This window comes from Chroicocephalus ridibundus, chromosome 1 (genome assembly GCF_963924245.1).
Source record: "Chroicocephalus ridibundus chromosome 1, bChrRid1.1, whole genome shotgun sequence".
In the NCBI taxonomy this organism is placed as follows: Eukaryota; Metazoa; Chordata; class Aves; order Charadriiformes; family Laridae; genus Chroicocephalus; species Chroicocephalus ridibundus.
In genome coordinates, this window is record NC_086284.1 from 149463335 (window position 1) to 149482382 (window position 19048).

The 19048-nt window shown below is 38.1% G+C and overlaps 1 protein-coding gene across 21 annotated transcripts in view; it reads right to left on the reverse strand.

Annotated features, from left to right (window-relative positions):
- The window catches only part of PLEKHA5 (pleckstrin homology domain containing A5), a 182775-nt gene that overhangs the window by 97301 nt on the left and 66426 nt on the right, over positions 1 to 19048 (reverse strand). Inside the window, exon 1 of one of the 21 annotated variants that reach the window (XM_063358509.1) lies at positions 18026 to 18044. The exons of 19 other annotated variants lie outside the window; for them this stretch is intronic. Coding sequence is in view for 1 of the 2 variants with exons in the window: in XM_063358475.1 (XP_063214545.1) it covers positions 95 to 114 (20 nt within the window). In the remaining variant the exon portion in view is untranslated. Of the gene's footprint in view, positions 1 to 94; positions 201 to 18025; positions 18045 to 19048 lie in introns of those variants that run through there. One more of the 21 variants, XM_063358475.1, reaches the window with a different exon arrangement.

Genomic DNA, 19048 nt, shown 5'->3' on the forward strand with positions numbered 1-19048 from the left:
TTTAAAAAAAGGGAAAAAAATGTTTTTCTAAAGAAGGAGGAAATGGTTTATGTCTAAAGAAAATCAGCTGTTAAAATGTATAAGAATTACTCACCCATCTCCGGGGAAATTCATTCTTTACCAAAAGCTTGACACGCAAACAACAAAAAACACAGAAGGATGTGAGGTACAACCCTTTTCTCTTGGAAGCTGTTCCCCAATGAGTACTGCACAACCCTGACCCAGAGAAAAAGCAACTTAGCTGTCAGGATTGCTAGCCTCCGAGAAAGCTGATACTGGAGTGATGTCACATACTTCTGAAATGCTACTGCAGCTCCAAACTACCGACTCTCTTCTACCAATAAAATCTCTACTTCTAGATGGTGGAAGACAAAACATTTAACAACAGGATTAAGTTTCAACAGGAGCTAAGAGTAAAGATTTTTAAGAGCATATCACAGGGTTAGACAAAACGTTACAGTCAGAAAAAGTGAAAAAGAACAGATGCTGGCTACGTTATCTAAATACACTTTTCTGATTTACCTTCAACATGCAAAGTTTTTTCTTGTTGCAGCAATATTCATAAAACACTTCCCAAGTTGGAGGGGAAGAGCAAAGACAAGCACAGACCACCACAGCACTGGGCACCTCTCTAAAAGGCTCCAGCTAATCCAACCGAGAAGTTCTTGACTCCGCATGGTGGCCCTCAGCCAGGCCACCTTTCTCACTGCCTTGACCTCCCTTCTGCCCCAACATTTGCCCCTCTATCCTTTCTCTTATCCTGGATGCCTTGTCCCATTTGCAGGGAGTATTTGAAAGCACAATGGACTCTTAAGATCCTCAGAAAGCACTTGCCTAATTCCATTGGGAAACAAAAAGCTAGGAAACTGGACAAAAAGAAAAAAAATAATAATCAGCAAAAACATAGCCCTTGTGTGCTATGATCAGGTACTTTGATACTGAAATGGATGCAACAAAACTACTAGTGCAGTATGCAAAGCTATACGCACTGTGAAGAACACCAGAGAAAGGAAAAGAATGATCGTTAACAGAGGTACTGAAGCAAATTCCTATACAGGAAAGAAAAAAACATGGACTAACATTCTACTTTAAAAGTATAAAGCAAAAAGGAGATGATCAGCACAAATAAATTATGTGGTATGTAAAACTCACTTTTGCAAAAGTGAAAACTAGAGCTGCAGTTGCAGGGATGGCTGGGGTCTTCTACAAATCCCAAAATTTAGACCAGAGTACAGACAGAGATCTTTCCTATTAAAGTCATAAACATCAAAGATTACTTCATGAATACTTTCAAATAAACATCACACATTTTTAAATATGACAGCCCACAGATTTTCAACAGCCCTGAACCAACGGTATGGTAATCTAGAGTTGGTTAGTAATCAACGGCGGCACTGTGTGGGAAAGCACTGCCTTCAGTCAACTAGAGCGAGGGCAGTGCAAGCCTTCCAGTACAGAAGAGGCCTGAAATTTTTTGACATTATAATTAGCAAATTTATCTGTAACCTATAAAGAGAAGAATCTTGCAGCAAAAAGTTCAAAATTCACAAAATAAATCAAAACTTTTTAATAACGATCCAGCATGAGTAAGTTGAGAAATTTAAAGGAAAGGGTAAATAAAAAACAAACCAAAAAGAACACACAGGCCTTCAAAGTAAAGAAATGGTGACTCAAGTTAGACACTAAAACCACTCTTCTGATAGAAAGAACAAGGACTAGAAAAAAAAAACCGACAAACAACCCAAAACTGGTATGCAGTCAAAAAGGGCTTAAAATGGGAGTTAGCCGGGATGGGGACCAAAACCTGAGTAATATTCTTCCTCGGTTTTCAATGTCAACAGTATCAACCATGGGAGCTGGGAGGCAGAATGAACTCACAGAAATAAATGCATGGGAACAGGCTGCCATTGGGGCAGGGAAGAAGCCAAGTGCAAAATCAGGAATCAACTGATGCACAGAAAACTACTGCGAGATTCCAATCCTGTTAAGAGAACTAACTTAAAATTAGTGTTTTCGTTATAAACTAAAAAGAAAGGCATATGCAATGAGGTATGCTGGTGACAAAGCCGAGGGGCATCATCAGAGGTATGAGCTATATATGATAAAATATGAGAAACAGATGAGTTTCATACAGAAAGAAATGGATAACCAAGAGGAAGGAGCAACAATGGTGGAAAAAATTCAGGAGTACAAATATAAGGTGGCACCCTTAACTAACAAAATATCTGTTAAAAAATACACAAGAACGTGAATGGCATCCTGTATGCACGCAGATGGTTCTAACATGAGATCTCTACCTCTGTGTCCTGCGGCTATCTCTATGGTAAAACATGAAGAAGTCTGCAATTCCCACTGACCTTTTTTTTGTCCCTTTTTTAATGAGTCCATAACCTGAGAAAGGTTGAAAGACAGCAGAATCAGAATATAATTGTGGCATACCTATGTCAGTTAATTATACCTATTACTTTAAACCAGAACGAAAATAAAGGTTTCCCAATATGACCATCCACTCTATGAGAGAAGATTACAGGAATAAGCCTCACCTGGACAAGCAGTATGAAGTAGGACAGGACTACACTACATAAAAACGATTCTAATCTGGACAGATAAAACACTAGGAAAGCTAAGTAATGCTCGAGGCTAGAACAAACAGATAAAAGTTCTCCAAGGCATGTAAATTGGAAATAAAGAGTTTTAAAATTAGGTGAGATCATACAACTTTTCTGTGTCAGAAAGAGGTTGGCTTCAAAATCCACCAGTGCTAACCCTTAAGGCAAGTGACCTACTTTGAAACAATTTTACCTGTCATACTTAGAAAGGCAAAAGTACGGCGTGCAAAACCTGAGCAAGGGTGCTTCCAGAAAGGTATGGAATATCAGAGTTGACCCTGAAAATTAACAATCCAGAAATCATTGGAAAATTGAAGAGTTTTACCACCAGTCACGTATTAAGTGGTCAATACTAGAGACTATGCTTCCCTTTCTCGCTTGCTTGCACATTTCACGTACAAAATTGATCCACTGCTTGAAATTAAGTTGGCAGTCTTTTCCTCCTTTTTTGTTAGCACACGATAAGCTTTATAGAAGTAATTAATCTCCTGTTAGTTCCGTGGCATTAATGCCTCTCTTTGTAAGAGCTGTGCTATTTCCAGAAGGATCTGAGATTCTTTAATAGTCTCCAGCCCTGATTTCAGAGTTAAGATTTGATAAAGCATTAGCACATGATGTTTGAAGGCAAAGACAAGCAGGACCAATGCAGCTGGAAGAAAGAAGAACTACCAGGTTCGAGACATGGTAGCTTATCATCAGGTAAGGGTTAATTTTGAACGAGAGAAAAACTTAGTATTAAATTACACCACCTTTCTGCTATTTCCCATTTTTTTATTTCAGTGAAAAATAAAAATAGTTACTTCACAGCAAAAAGCTAACTCTCCACTTCTGAATGGCCTGCAAACTGAGATAGCATCCAGTACTGAAGCACTATAATTTTAAACAAATAGTTTAGTATCATAAAAATGTAAGATAGTCGAGATCGGTCCTGAAAATCTAAATCGGAGCATGAAAACTGGTCACAATTTGTCACTGTTAAGCATAGGAACCCCTAGAGACTTATGGACTGTTCCAGTAAACCTAGTTTGCTATTTTCAAGTAAGAAAAATTATTTTGTTTTTCAGTCAAGCCAATATAAAGACAAAACAACATAACCTGGTCAAAGGAGCAGGGCAAAATAAAATTGCTCTGGGTACATACGTACAGATGACCACTTGGCAACCTTACCTATATTTTCCCCAGAATACAGGGCTTTACATTCATGTTATTACTAAGGCCTTTAGACATCTGGTTTAGGAAATGTGCTTCTGATGAATGCAACAGGCTGTCTTATGGAAAGTCTCGGGATAAGTGCTATGCTATATAAAAACCTTAAGTAAAAAAGATTTTCCATATAAATGAGACTCCAACAAAAATGTAAGTTGGACAAGACCCCTGGTGGTCATCAAGTTCAACCCCACACTCAGAGATAAATTCAATACCAGATCAGGTTGCAAACGCCCTTGTCCACTTGATTTTCAGAAATCTTCAAGAATGATGATTCCATAGCCTCTCTGTGCCCAACAGCTTTGTGGTTTGTTTTTTTTTTTTTTTTAAATACTATTATTATTTAATTTTATATTAACCTCTTAGAACACACTTTATTGCAATTTATGGGCGTTGCCTCTTGCCCTTTCTTTGCGTGCTTATGAGGAGAGTCTATCTCCTCTATAAAGCCCACATAGGTAATGCAAGACTGCAATTACATCCCTTCTTTTGCCTTCTCCCAGTTAAACACACCCCTTCAGCTTCTTCCTGTAGGTCACGTCCTGGCCCCGTAGCCATGCTAGTGCTGGACTCACTCAGGTTTCTCTCTCTCATGCTGAAGTGATCAAAACTGGACACATTATTCCCGATACAGTCTCAAAAAGTGATGAATTAAGGGGAATAATCAGCGCTTTTGCTAAGGCAGGTCAATATGTGGTTAGCCTTCATCACCATTACAGCATAACACTAAGAGCTTGCTGCCCACCAGGAACCACATGCCATTTTCTGGGATGCTGCTCCTCCACCTGCACATTTGCTTTTGCTGAACTTCAGCATGTTCCAATCTGCTCGCTCCTCCAGTTTGCTGAGGTCCCTGTGAATGACCACCCTGCCCTGCAGCAAGGGTGGTGTTATCCAGGAACTTGCTGATGGTGCATTCTGCCTCACTGCCCAACTTGCTGATGAGCGTTGAAAGAGTTTCAGCCCCATTATTAACTACAAGAAAGACTTCTTGTAAACAGCCACTTATTTAAAACTTCAAATTATTTATTGCTACTCCTTAAGCCCAATGGTGCGATCAGGTTTTTCACCCACCTTGTAGTCCACTCATCCAATCCATACCCCCTTGTTTGGAGACAAGGATACTACACAAAACTACATCAAAAACCTTCCTAAAAGCTAAGTGGCTTCTACTGTTTTCCCCCTCACTTGAAGTCGCCGTAGAAGGCAGTCAGGTTGGTCAAGCAAGATCTCTCCTTGATACACACATGCCGGCTGTTTCCAATTACCTTCCAGTCCTTCACAGGCCTAGATATAGTTTCTGTGAGAATTTGCTCTGTAATATTCCCAGGGAAAGAGGTGAAGCTGACCAGTATTTAGTTCCCTGGATTATCTTTCTTGCTCCTGTTTTGAAAACAGTAATGTTTGCCTTTTTCAAGTCATCATGTTTATCCATGCTGATAAAAAAGTCTCACAGTGACATCTGCCAGCTCAGTCAGCATCCTCAGGTGGTTATATTCCTAGAATAAGAATCCATAGCTGTTTCAGACACCAGTCAGAAAAAAACTTATAACCCAATGTCCTACTAAGAAAAAAAAAAAAAGTGCAGGGGAAGGGCCTTGAGGCAGCTTATATCTGACAAAACAGGGAAGAAGAGGTGGAACAGCAAATGACCCTATAGGAAAGACATCACTGGTCCTGACTGCAACCAAACCCAGTTGCTGGTATGCTCCGGGACTTACTGGCTGTCTTCTGCTATTTCTGCTGTATCTACAAAATTGCTACAAATCTGTGACTGAAAGCACTGATGTGTTGCTCTAGCATTTCTTTAAGGTTGTTCTGCTTAGTTGAAGCTGTATGCACCACGAACAAAAACATTAATGACTTTTGAAGCAGGAATTTTGACTGCTTGCTGTTGGCAGAACAGACGGAACAAGTTTTTCCAAAGGGAAAGCCCAACCTTGGCTTGCAACTGGAACGTCTTGTTCTGGCCCAAACATCAAACAGGTTAAAGGTACGTAAAAGAACCTGCAAGCAGCATGAACATTACCAGCCCAGCAACCCTAGCAGGGAATGCAAGACCTCAACAGCCTGTGGGACACTTCTTCTCAATTACAGTGACATATAAACACTGACAGAGAACCTTAAATAAGCTTGGGAATAAGCAGTCAGCATTTAGAGTTCCTAGTCTTTGTAGAATAACATGTTTATAGTACCCTACATGCATATGGCCTTTGATTCTATGCAATTAAAGTGGCAAGAAACCATGAAAATGAATTTGTTTCCTCCTTTCCAATGCTTTTAGAGGAAGGAAAGAGTATTTTTAGCTTTACTTCCGGAAGACCAGGACTAAGACAAATGTCTGGTTAAAGCAACAGCCATGCACTTATTAATTAAAAAAAAAAATAAATACATTTCTCAGCTACAGCATCTTCTACTAAAGCAAACTGCATCCCAATCCAAGTGATGTAGTCATTTAGATTGCACTCTTATGCGGAGAGAGAGCTTGTGTTCAGGCACAGCTGCAACAAAAGTTTGGAGAAGAATTTTAGCACTCTACTTAAGCCAGACACAATCTACTCTTCATACTACTAATAATGTAGAGGATATTTTCTTCCCTTCCTTTTCTAAAATATGCTTGATGTTTAATCCAGTCCAAATTCAGAGTGTAACTCTTCAGAAAAAAGCAACCATGAAGCCTAATTATCTAGGAATTTTATTCACTGCAAAACAGATTTTCAAGCATGTGCCAGACATGAAGGACCCACAGTCTCTCACAGCTCAGCACAAAGACCTGAACCTTCTGAAACAGAAGATAAATGCTCTTCTTCCATTCAGTGAAGCCTGTGACAATCTTCTGCTCCCTCCAGTGGTAAAAGAAATTAATCCAGACGGAAGACATTAAAGCAGCATCACGGTACTGTTCTTGAAGGTTCTCCGAACCTATAATTTCTAGTATTTAAAGATGACTTTTTCTCTTCAAAAAATAAACAAACAGTCTAAATCAACATTCATCTTCAACCCATATCTATGCAAAAAAGTTTTAGGAACTGATAAATATGAAGTAGTTAATGAAAACAGATTTTAAATTGATGTATAACCCTAAAGTTGACACCCATTTTCTCAAGTTATGATAGAAATCTTTAGAAATAAAAATACTTTTGATAGAAGTATTAGTAGCAATCTTCTGTTAAAAAAAATCTCACAGAAGGCTGCTGCCGCACAGATATCACTTGCCTGCTCTTATCAGCGTTCTGATGCATCCCTTCTCATCAGCTTCAAAAAGTTCTTTAAAAAGTGAGCATAGGAACAATAGTATTTTCTGAAAGGTGAACCAATGAACATTTAAAAAAATTCTGACATTTAGTGTAGCTTTGAGGATAAACCTTAGATACAGTAAACACACAAGTAAGTAGCAGTCTTCTACATTCAAAGACTGACTGCAAAATTATGTTATTTCAAATCTTTTTGGCTTATATTAGTGACATCTAATACACAATTTACCCTCATTGAAAAACTAACTGACCTCCATGTAAAATTTGTATACCACTTATGAAAAGTGACTTTTAATCTAAGAGTCTTAAAAATATGAAATCAACAGGAGGAAGCCAACAGCCATGGAAACATCATAATGGGTGTGTAGTAACCCTTTAATAGAAGTATAAAATTTAGCAACTGTGTAACAGAAGAATGGTCCACTAACATTAACACAGTAACATTTCCAAACTTCCATCAGGGATATTGACAAATTAGGAAAAGCTTGATGAAGAGTGGTGTGCACTGTTTTCTAACTAAGCAAACATTTGCATGTTAGCAGTTGTTAATAAGCAACGCTGTAGGTACTCTGCTGTGGCAACCCTTTGATGAACTTGTTTTCAATTTACAAACTACATACTCCAGGGAAGGCTCAGCAGCAAGCAAGCCGGTGGCACAAACCCAGATAAATTTCAGGGAATGACATCAAAGCTTATGTCCAGTGCGATGACTAAAGATTTCACTGGAGACCATGATCTGGCTGGATTAATGCTAAGAGATGGCCAAGTTGGCTAGATGGGTTCAAGTATGCAATAGGTAGAAGTTGAAGTTCAAATGGGAAACGGAAAAGAGAAGGACAGGAGCCTTCATTAGACCAAGTTTGCAGATGACACCAGTTTGGGGGGGAAATGGTTGAATACACTTGGGGGCAGGGGCTGCCATCCAGAGGGACCCAGACAGGCCGAGGAAGGGGCCGCCCGGAGCCCAGTGACACCCAGCAGGGCCGAGGGCAGAGCCCTGCCCTGGGGAGGACGATCCCCGGCAGCCACACGGGCCGGGGCCTGCCTGCCTGGGGGGCAGCTCTGCCGAAAGGCCCCGGGGCCTGGGGGGCGGCAGCTGGGCACCAGCCAGCCCTGCCCCGGCAGCAGAGACGGCCAGCAGCCATCACAGGGACACGGCCAGTAGATCACGGGAAGGGAGGGATCTGCTCAGCGCTGGTTTGACCATACCTGGAAGACTGTGTCCAGTTTTGTAGCTCCCAATAGAAAGAAGAGATTGATAAAGTGTCACAAGTTCAGCAGAGGGCCACCAAGATGGCCAGGGGCTAGAGCACCTACCCGGTGAGGAGAGGCTGAGGGAGCTGGGCTGGCTCAGCCTGAGGAAGAGATGGCTTTGGGGGCTCTAACAGCCGCCTGACTGTAGCTACAAGGAAAGTATCAAGAGAATGAAGCCAAGCTCTTCACGGTGGAGCATGGCCAGAGGTTGAGAGACAACAGACATGGATGGAAACCACAGAGGTTCACAGCACACATGAGGAAAAACGTCTTCGTGCAGGACAGTCAGGTGGCGGGCCAGGTTACCCAGAGGGGCTACACAGGGAAACTCTGCGGAGTTTCCATCTTTGGGGGCTCTCAGGACCATACAGGATAAATCCCTCAGCAGCCTGGTTGCAGCTGAGAGCTGACCCTGCTTTGGGCCAGAGATTGGACAAGTGACATCCTGCGTCACTTTCGAAATGAAAAATCCTGTGACTACTTACCAGTCATCTTCAGTAACCTTAAGGAATGACAAGAAAGAACCCCAGGGCTTTTTTATTTCACACACTGAATGAGGTGAGGTATTGAACGCACATTTGAAGGTCTAAAACAGTAACGCAAGACTTTGAACAGTGTATTGAAGAAAATCAATTATCAAATCTCACTGGTCCAAATTCAACCTACTTCAGGTAAGTACAGCTTAAGAAAGGTATCTTAAAACTTAATTCTTAAATTTACCAGAGGTTTTAAGCAATCCAAAAATTCTCCAACACAGGTATTGAAAACCAGATACATGCTGCACTTCTTTTAATATACTTAGCTTTGAGTTTGTGTGAACATTGCACATTTATCTAATAGGTTAGTGTAGCCCCAAAGGATGTTACAATCTCTATGGTTTAAAATGCATCTAAAGAACTTCTAGGTTGGTATTTTTCCTCTTATTTCCAAGGATTCCTGGACCGCCCCTTTACTTTTAACACAAAGAAATAATAACCTTCATTATTTTTGCATACTTCGAGGTTCTTATGTGCAATTAAGTCAAAGCCCTTGAACTGTCATAAAGTGGTTTTAGCCAGCCTTGACATCCTATATTTTTTCTGAGGAACAAAACAATGAACTGACCAACCCAACCAATGAACTGAAAGAGTATGTTCTGTCAGCTATCTGCACGGAGTAATCATGTCAAATGTTGGTATTAGAATTACTACAAGCAGCACTGAAGCCAGCAAGGCAAAGTTTACATAAGGATCAGCATCTTTTGTTAACATCTACTGACAATGCTGGAAACACAAGCTTACAAAGCAAAAGCTATTGGTTCAAGCTTGAAATAAAGGCAGCGGTGCCCACCCATACAGGCAACCTGAAAACCATCATGCTGAACTGAGATTAGGTATGTTTATCAGACTAGTTGAGAATAAAAGGCGTTACAGTCCAGCAAAGAAGAGTGAGATTTGTTAAATTTTTATTAAATTCCTTTTTTCTGCCCCTGAACGAGAAGGTGCTAACATGGGATGGGATTAGCTGAAGTGGACAAGAAAATTATGTGGTATAAACCCACACAATTAATGAGTTTTAAGATCTAATAGATTTCTGAATTTCATTCCTATGCTTGTTTTTCAAATGCACTCTGCAGCCTTTCCTTGAGGATTAGGATGACAGTGCAAGAGATAGCTTTGTAAGAATTTTTCTCCCACTCTCTTTTAATGATTTTTGAAGTGTTCATACCAGTGCACAGCAGCTGTTTACCTTCACTAGCATGGTTTCCATGAGTGCATTCCACCGAGGTGCATCAGACAAAATACTGTTAGGTCAGTCATTTTGATAACTCAAAAATAATTGGGATATCAAATATTCAGTACTCAAGACTGAGAAGACACCTTTTTCTAATAATTATATGAAGACTCATGTTCCAAACAGTTCAGTTCTTTGCAGAATAAATTCTGATGATCCACATCTATTGGCTACACAAATTAATACTGCCTGTCAGAAAACTTGAATTTAATATTGTGACAGAAACAGAATTACCAGTAACCATCTCCAGAGTCATAAAGAATTTGGCACACTTTGAAAGATCATATAGTTAAAAGCTAGAAGCTTCTTTATTCTATGTATTTGGGTTCTGTTTCTAACACAGATGACGTGCTAGAGTTACTTGTCCGTAACTTTAAACCGTAACATCTGTAAATTATAATTTCTGCCTCCAGAGTAAGGGCTGTGATGTAAACAGACTCAGCAAAGGAATCTACTGTCTTCAGCAGATTCAGCAGCAGGGTCTTACTCATTATTATTACTTGTTATTGTAATTCTTCAATTAAACTTCTGTGTTCATTCCATAAGAGAAAGCTGTAGACAATTGCAAGTGTATTCACCAGTCACAATGCCTCGATTTTTAGCAGTAAGCATGCTATTGATGTGTGCAAGAGGTCCCACAAGTTAAAAAGAGAAAGTGTATACACTATTTGCAGACAGACTGAATGTTTTTCACTGAAAAAGGGTCCAGTCTTCTAAATTGTAAACTTTTCCTCAATGCTACAGGGATATCAGAGCTTTGCAGCGAACCAGCTGAAAAACATTTTAAAACTACTAAGAATATTTTTCTTCTATTGTCTTTCAAGAAAACAGCTCTACCGTTTCTGTTTAACCTTTTAAATAAAACTATAGAGGGAACAAGAGAATTAAAAAAAAATCAGCCTGGGAAGCTAAAGTGCTTTCTGGAATAGGAAAGTCTAGACATGTTAGAGAAACTACAAGGCAGTGGTGGTTAATGTGAAGTACTGGCTAGGCTTATCTATACACATATGTACACACCCCCATGCACTCACACTGCAGTGACTCCAACATTTCTTAGCTTCTGTTCCCTTGACTGCTGTGTTATTACTCTTTCATATATAGTTCTCAGACTTTTTTCCCAGATTTACACAGCTGCAGTAGAAGTTTGCAGAAATTTTTATATGAAAATGGAGCAGGGCACTGCAGTCAGAATCTCCCAACATCACTTCAACACGGTTGTCAGAAGACAACACATTGCTGCTCTAATAGATGTGTCACCATAACAAAATAATGAAGAAATTAAATAACTCTAATTTTGTTGAAGTCCCACGCTGATTAATATATTTAATAGCTCTGTTAAAACAAAATTGAAACTGTTCTTACTTGATTTCAACACAGACATGCTAATGAAATAAAAAAAATCGCATCCAATGGATCAAATTATCAATCTGAATATATCCTGCAAATGAGAACCACTGCAGAACACAATGAGAAGAATACCTTAGTGCTCAGGATCCCCAGTTGATGAAGGACCTTAAATTTATCATGTTACAGAGCAGTCCCATGTTAAGACACTAGAACAGGCTGTGAGTGATGTGGAATTTCTAGATGGGATAACACAAAGCTGGTAGCTAAAAATCTCAAAACCAGTCCAGTCTCATGAGCAAAAAGTTTCTCTGGAGCAATGTGGCTTTTATTCCTATGGGGGCAGGTGCAGATTTGCACTGACATGTATTTCAGTACCTGAGGTATTTCACTGACAGTCATACAGGGATCACAACATCAAGCTAATTGCATCAGGGATATGCCCTTTGGCTTCACTTTCTGCTTCATTAGAACTTTCTATGTGACCTTGGTTAAGTAAGCCTCTGTTTCCATTTCCAATCTGTACTATCATGATATAAAATACTCCCCATCTTTAAAGCAACCAAATGCAACTGAACTGTGAGATACTAATGCTGTAACGGCAGGTTGTGGGGAATGTTCTCAACCTATTCCGATCATTGAAGCAGTTAGAAATTAAATTCAGCCTAAACCTATCAAGTACCAGTTTTAAAAAATCAAACTCACTAGGTCTAGAAAGCAGTTAAGAAAAGTCTGAACTGCTTAGCATCAGGAGTACTCCAAAGGGCTCAAGCAAGCCGTTCAGTAGCTGGTTTTCCTTTCCCTCTTGATGTGTAACCAGCTACATCTTACAGATGTTTCTGTAAGATACGCTTTAGGATATAATTTTAATGATCTGGTAAAATCCCATGACCCAATTATTTTCTTTGATTCATGCCACCTTCTCTTTCCCTCATCCTCTGTGCAGATCCTGCCTCGCATGGGCCTTGCTGTGATCCACTGAGGAGCAGCCAGACTTTACCAGACAGGTAACCGGAGCTGCCTCTTCAGGAAACACATTATGACTTAGAACCACACTGTACTTTGAGATACTTTCAGAAGCAGCACTAAAGTACTTATTTTGACAGCCTCAACGTGAGGGCTACTAAAGATATCTGTCTTTTCTTTGCTCACAGAGAAAACAAATGTACTGGGCAGTGTGGGATGAAACAGATGGCATTACAGAAAATGGCATTGTTTAAGTCATGCCTTTTCTTTCTCCGCCAGGATATGCCAACCTTGGTATCTCAGGCTATTTTCTCCAGGAGGAAAAATAAAGTTTTATACTATTTATCAGAACAGTAAAAAAACAAAGAAAAAGTCTATTTTAGGTTTCCCAGGTAAGATACAACGACTTATATCAGACAGATTTCTGTTTAGTAAAATTGTTCAAAATTGTACTGGTCTCCTGTTTCTTCATGACTGTTCTGAAAACCTTTTCTCATTTCTTGTTTGTCAGAACGTTTTTCCCTTCATTATATGCTGAACACACCTTGTCATAAAGAATTGGCACAATTTGAAATAGTGCAATACGGCCATTTTTTGTTTTTAACTTAATCACAGGTCACACTTGATTTGGCCTAATAAAAAAAAAACAAACAAAAAACAAAAAACAAACACACACACGAAAAAGAGAACTCTGTAAAAAGATGCTATAGCAAATATTGTTTTATTAAAACCTTGAAGGTTATTCCACTACGAGTGTTACTTAGTTTTGTCATCAAACACCATGTTTTCACTGATTAAAAAGTCTTTATTTAATTCCCATATGTTAATTTTAATGTAAATGAGAGATTATCTACTAACATGGTTATGTCGACTATGTAATTCACTGGAAAAAAACTGCACACATTATTCTATATAAAGGCAAAAGATGCAAAGGGAGCACCTGAAATACAAATACAGACAGATAAATTTGTGAATAAACTTTAAATACTGAAATACTGATTAAATTAATCATTTCTGTATAAATGGGAAACTGTAGAACACGTTTCGGTGTTTGAGGTTTTTTGGACAAGAATGTATCACAAGATATGAATTGCATACATAAGTACATAAAAATTAAACTTTTCATTCTTTTTTCTCGATGGTCGTGCTTTGGAAGAGCATAAATTTGTGACTGTCTTTGAAACAAGTTAAGTTACTGTATGGCATATACTCCCACTAAATTCAATTAGTTTTAAGAATGCATAATGCAATTCTAGTTTTCTTAAAGCCACTGAGATGTTTCAATACTAAGTTATTGCCTCCTGTACTGAAGAGTGCGTAAGACCGAATATCCTAAAAACATTTCAAATGTTGATGTTCTCTGGAGCATAAAATAGTATTCCAGATTCTCTTAAAAATACGGATGCATGTACATACATAAGGCAAGTGATGTTGTACCGTGCTGAAAACACATGGAAAAAATTAACACACATGTACTATTTTGAGAAACATTCCTGTACTTTTTTTTCATTTTGTTTTTCCCCTTTTCTCTTCCCTGTGCTTTTTTTTTGAGGGGATAGAAATTCTGACCTACAAAAGGGAATGTTTTATGCTTGGTTGTCTTTTAGGAAAAGTAAAGCTCTCAACACTTGCTTTATATAAAATCGTTTTCTAAATTTTTATTGATAGACATTTCCACTAAATACCTATTCAGTATTGTATTGCAATGATTTGGTATTTCACGACTAAAATCTGCCAAAATTCACAGGACTGTATCTAATACCTATTTTAAACCTCATTGTACTGAAAAAGTAGAGACAACTCTCAGCTCATTCAGCCAGGACTTAGCCAACTCCTTGCCATTTCCATTCTTTTGGTACAAACAAGCTGAAGATTTTTTAAAAATAAAACAATTTAAAACATTTTAGGTTTTCATTTAAATAAATCTGTTTCTCAACTTATACTACATACATATAGAAAGAACTAATAATGCTTTCTTTCACAAAATCTCAGACCCAATGCTGACATTGCATCCAATTATTTTAAATGAATACTGGTGTGCAGTTGTTGGGTTGGTTGGTTGTTTTTTTTTTCATTTGGAAGAGTAAATTTAGATCATGCTTGTGAAACATAGTTCCACTCCTTCCTCCACTCTAAAAAAAAAAAAAACCCTGAAAAACGGCATTATTCTCTTGAAAGTATTGGATTGTAGCATACTGTCTAAAATGGGTCAAGATTTGATGCAGAATGCTGACAAGGTTTTTAGACACAACCTTCAGCCTAAAATTGTCACAGGCTCTCCATCTGGCACATGAACTGAGTATGCGGAATTGTCAGCAGTAGTAAAATCTTTCATTTAGAAGACAATGTGAATGGAAAAAGACTGAGCCTTCACTGTCCAGAAGATTTTAATAATTCAAAAAATAGTTGGCAGGAAGCTTAAATGATATCTATACAAGAGGCTCCACTTCGCCCCACATCCCTAACTTCCACATCATTTTCTGATGTTTTTTTCCTTATTTCCATGCAAACTTTTGTATTTTAAAAAAAATCAAGCAGCACAAATTTTATTTAAACATTATTTCAGCAGCGGTGCTTCCTCAAAATGACTGAAGTCATTACCACATTTTAGGGGTATACTGCTCTCCTAATGGAAACGCCACACAAGTCAGTAACTTTTTATTCATATGAAAAACGGAATCCATTTTTTCATCCTCTTCAAAAAATAACTGAACAAGGTGAATTACATGCCTCGCACTGTGGGTCACATGAATGGGCACCTCAAATATCCTTCCAGAGACCTACAGTTTCTGAAAGCCTGAAAGACAGGTCTACATAGTGGAGTCATAAAAACTTAAGCCTTACATTCTGGTATTTTACTGCACTTTACAATATATTGATCCACAATAAAATAAAATCCTGCTGATGACTGGCATGTGTAAAATGACTGAATCATAACATTATTTGAAATGGAATAAAACTATCGTTTTGCATTTTACTCCTCAATTCAGTGCAACTGAAGCACATTCTGAATAAGCTTATACAACCAGCAGCCCTTATACAAATTCACCCTCTGCATATTTTGTGTGTGTATACACACACACATATATTTAAAGGAAGTAACAAGACTAACACAATAAAATTACAGCAAAACAAAAGGTAATAGAAGGGTGTCAGGTTCTCGAAGGTCTCAAATTCACTGATTTATGTGCAATCACCATTGAGATCATAAACACAAGGCGCATTTTTCTGCATGGTACCCATGACCAAAAGTGGACTTATACGCATAATAAAATGGGTATAGACAAGAGTAGCACTGCAGAGTAGATAGTATCTTGCCTGTAAAACTTAAGTTAACCTTTATAACTATAAGAATTCCTCGTTTTGGAAAACTAACCAGAGTCAGCACTTATTTCAAAGGAAAGGATAAACATTATTTTGAAGAGTAAAATAGACAAGATCAAGGTTATAAAAATAACTTGAGATGTTTAACACTTGCAAATTTCTGCTTTCCTCGAGTTTAACAATTGTTCCCTTACAAAATCTATAAAATTTGACTTTTTATACTTTTACTCTTAGTTAATAACTAAGTTCAAACTTCTTCAGCAACCTAAACCAAAAATCCCACATTTTGAAATGCTCATAGTGATAAAGGAACACTGCCAAAACAGCTAAGTCCAACTTTGCACGTGTTTACCTTTCATAACACTGTTCCTCTTACATTGCCATTCCCATTGCTTGCTCTGCAGCCACTAACATAAGTCTTTACCTACCTCTTTGTTCCCTTCCTATAAGGTCTTAAGTTTTCTAGGTTTGCTGCTCATCCGGAAACTGTCCTATGGCAAATCTGTATGGCTTCGTAGCATTTTCCAGATCTCTGAGACAAACAGCTCATGGCACCTGAAGGCACTACCATTATCAAACGACATATTCTAGTTGTAAGAGCAAAAACTTAGTATTAGAAATAACATGCTTTGAAGATAACAAGTCAGCATAGTAATATATTTTGCACAACAGAGGTTTGCAGTTACCCCTCGCTGTCTCTCTCTCATCATTTATCAGAGCCGCACACTAGAATCCTGTTTTGGCAGCCAAAGTGCAGGTTTTCTGATGGGTTATGACAGCCCTTTGCCACAGCAAGGCCTCAATTAAATGCATTATCCTCGGGCTTTAACAAAAAATCTTAACTATTACACCCATTTGGATCATTTCCCTGAGAACCCTGTATCAGGGGGTCAAGCAAACCAATCTTCAAATACTTAAGATTCACGCACACCACTCTCCGTCCTCTCTTCCTTCACACCAGGACTGTCAAGACAATGATGAAGCTTATGGGTTTATTGATTTTACTCCTATGAATCAGGTCAATCGGAATCATAACAGGGGTTATGTTTAGCAAGAATCTCTTTTGTTAGGCTCAGTGAATTCACTGACAGGCAGTTTATCCCATTGTACTCCAAATCTTTCATCCAGAAGACTATTTAAAGTATATCTGCACAATCACAATAGGATGAAGAGTATCTGCTCATAAAAACAAACAACCGTCCCCAGCTCAAAAATATATGTGAATGTTTTATAATTAAGATCTCAAACCTCAATCCAGTGATGAACTATATTTTAGGAAGTAACTCTAGTATGTCACAACTGAAACCTTAAAAAAAGCACATGAAGTTAAATCATGACCTTAAATCATCCTTATTCACTGGGAGAAAAGTGCAATTAGGAACCAACTTTTTTGGGGGGGTGGGTGGTGTCAGAGTTTATCAATTCACTCACTGCTTCTTACAACCCAAGTTTAGATGTTTTAGAAATATACTGTTAACTGTCTTTTTGCTATAAATTAAATAGTTTACATTAAAGAATTTAAAAGTTATATTTTGCAGATACTCTTGGAGGAAAATAAGCTTTTTAAGTCAAGTGCAAGAACTAAGCTTTGATAATACTTTGAATCATAAGTCTGGCCTCCCCACAGTTAATCAGAAGTTAGTTAAATGTTAAGCCGTATCAAACATTCACTGTAGCTATTACAAAAACTATTAATGTGTTCAGAAACTCCTATTATATCCTACCTATCTCAATTGCAACAAAGAACTAGGAGATGCCTTTTTCTGTTTCTTAGTTGTTTAAAGAAGAAAATACATGGATCAGCAAAATTAACAGATGACAACAGTTAAATTACACCGTTTAGCAATTTGTACTGAAACCAAATATCTTTCAGCATTGTCTTACATAAATCTCTTTTGCAAGACTACTCAAGCTCCCTCTAAAATATTAGATACATAAAACAACCTAGTTTTAAACCAATTTACTAAGAACATAAAGAAAATGAGAAATGACTGAGAAGAGATGGTCGAGGAACTGTTGCTATATTTAGAATAGTTAGCTAATTTGAAGTCAGAATAAAAAAGATATATGCCTATTTTTTTGACTTCTGAGCGAAACAGCCTAGCATTCCTGTTAAAAAAGCAATTCTTTTTCAGTGAAGAAATTAATACATACATACCAGAATAATTTTACTGAATTGAGTGACAGCAGAGACATTTCAAATAGATACCATTATCAGAGAATAAGGGATAAGCATGAAGCTGAGTTTTATCTGAGGTATCTAAAGACATTAGAAAGAGATGAATATCAACTCACCAAAAACACTGGTGATCTAACAGCAAGGCTTGTCTCACATCTCAAGTTTCCAGTTCCAAGAGAAATCATACGTGCAGTGATAGAAAGATGACAAAAGGGCATGCTGTGCTCTCCTCTACTTCAGCTGAATGACAGCTCTACTAACGGGGAACAGAGACACACACTGCAAAATCTAAAAGAGTGGGTACTTGATGTGAGCATGCTCGGTATCTAATTTAAAATGGCCTGATGCTTCAACTCAGCATGAGATGGCCTACTTCCAAACAATTTCAGAACTTTAAGTCAAATCCAAAATCATTAATTGGAATACGCAAAACAGGCACCAAGCAGTATTGATTTTTTTGGGGGTGGGCTTTGTTTTGTTTTGTTTTTTTAAATCTGCACCGATGCACAGATAATTATTTGCACTACTTCCCAGCAAGGCATCCTAAGGATTAAACACTATCATCATATGCTTCAACATAATTACATGATGACACTGTAATAGACTGAAAACCTTTTCAGGATAGCATATGATTTGAACACCAAGCAGCACAATTCACAAATCAAAGACAACAAATCTGTTAAACATTCTCCAAATCAATTTAAGAATTATCCTACCTGGTGATTTCTAGGCAGCTTTTTTTTTTTGGGGTGGGAGAGGCAAGAAGGAAGGCTAGAGAACTGTCTAACAAGTGATTTATGCTGCAAAGCAGTCTACCTCCACTTAAAAATCTCTTTATACGTAAAGAAACCGTTTAGCTTCTTAATTAAACAATTTATTTTAATATCAAAAGCCAGGTTATTCACATGCAAAAATCCTATGTAAAAAAACTCACAGATATTCAAACCCTTTCCCTTTAGTGATTAACATCTTTTAATTCACCCACAGACAGACACGAGTAGTGTAGAGGTCTTCTATGTTTTGATTTTCTCTGTCTCACAGGCCTCTTTCCATATTTATTGTATATTCATTTTTTCAAGTGAATACAATACGTCTTCCCCTCTTGTGGGAAGACAAAAACTACGCCCCAGGCACTTTTG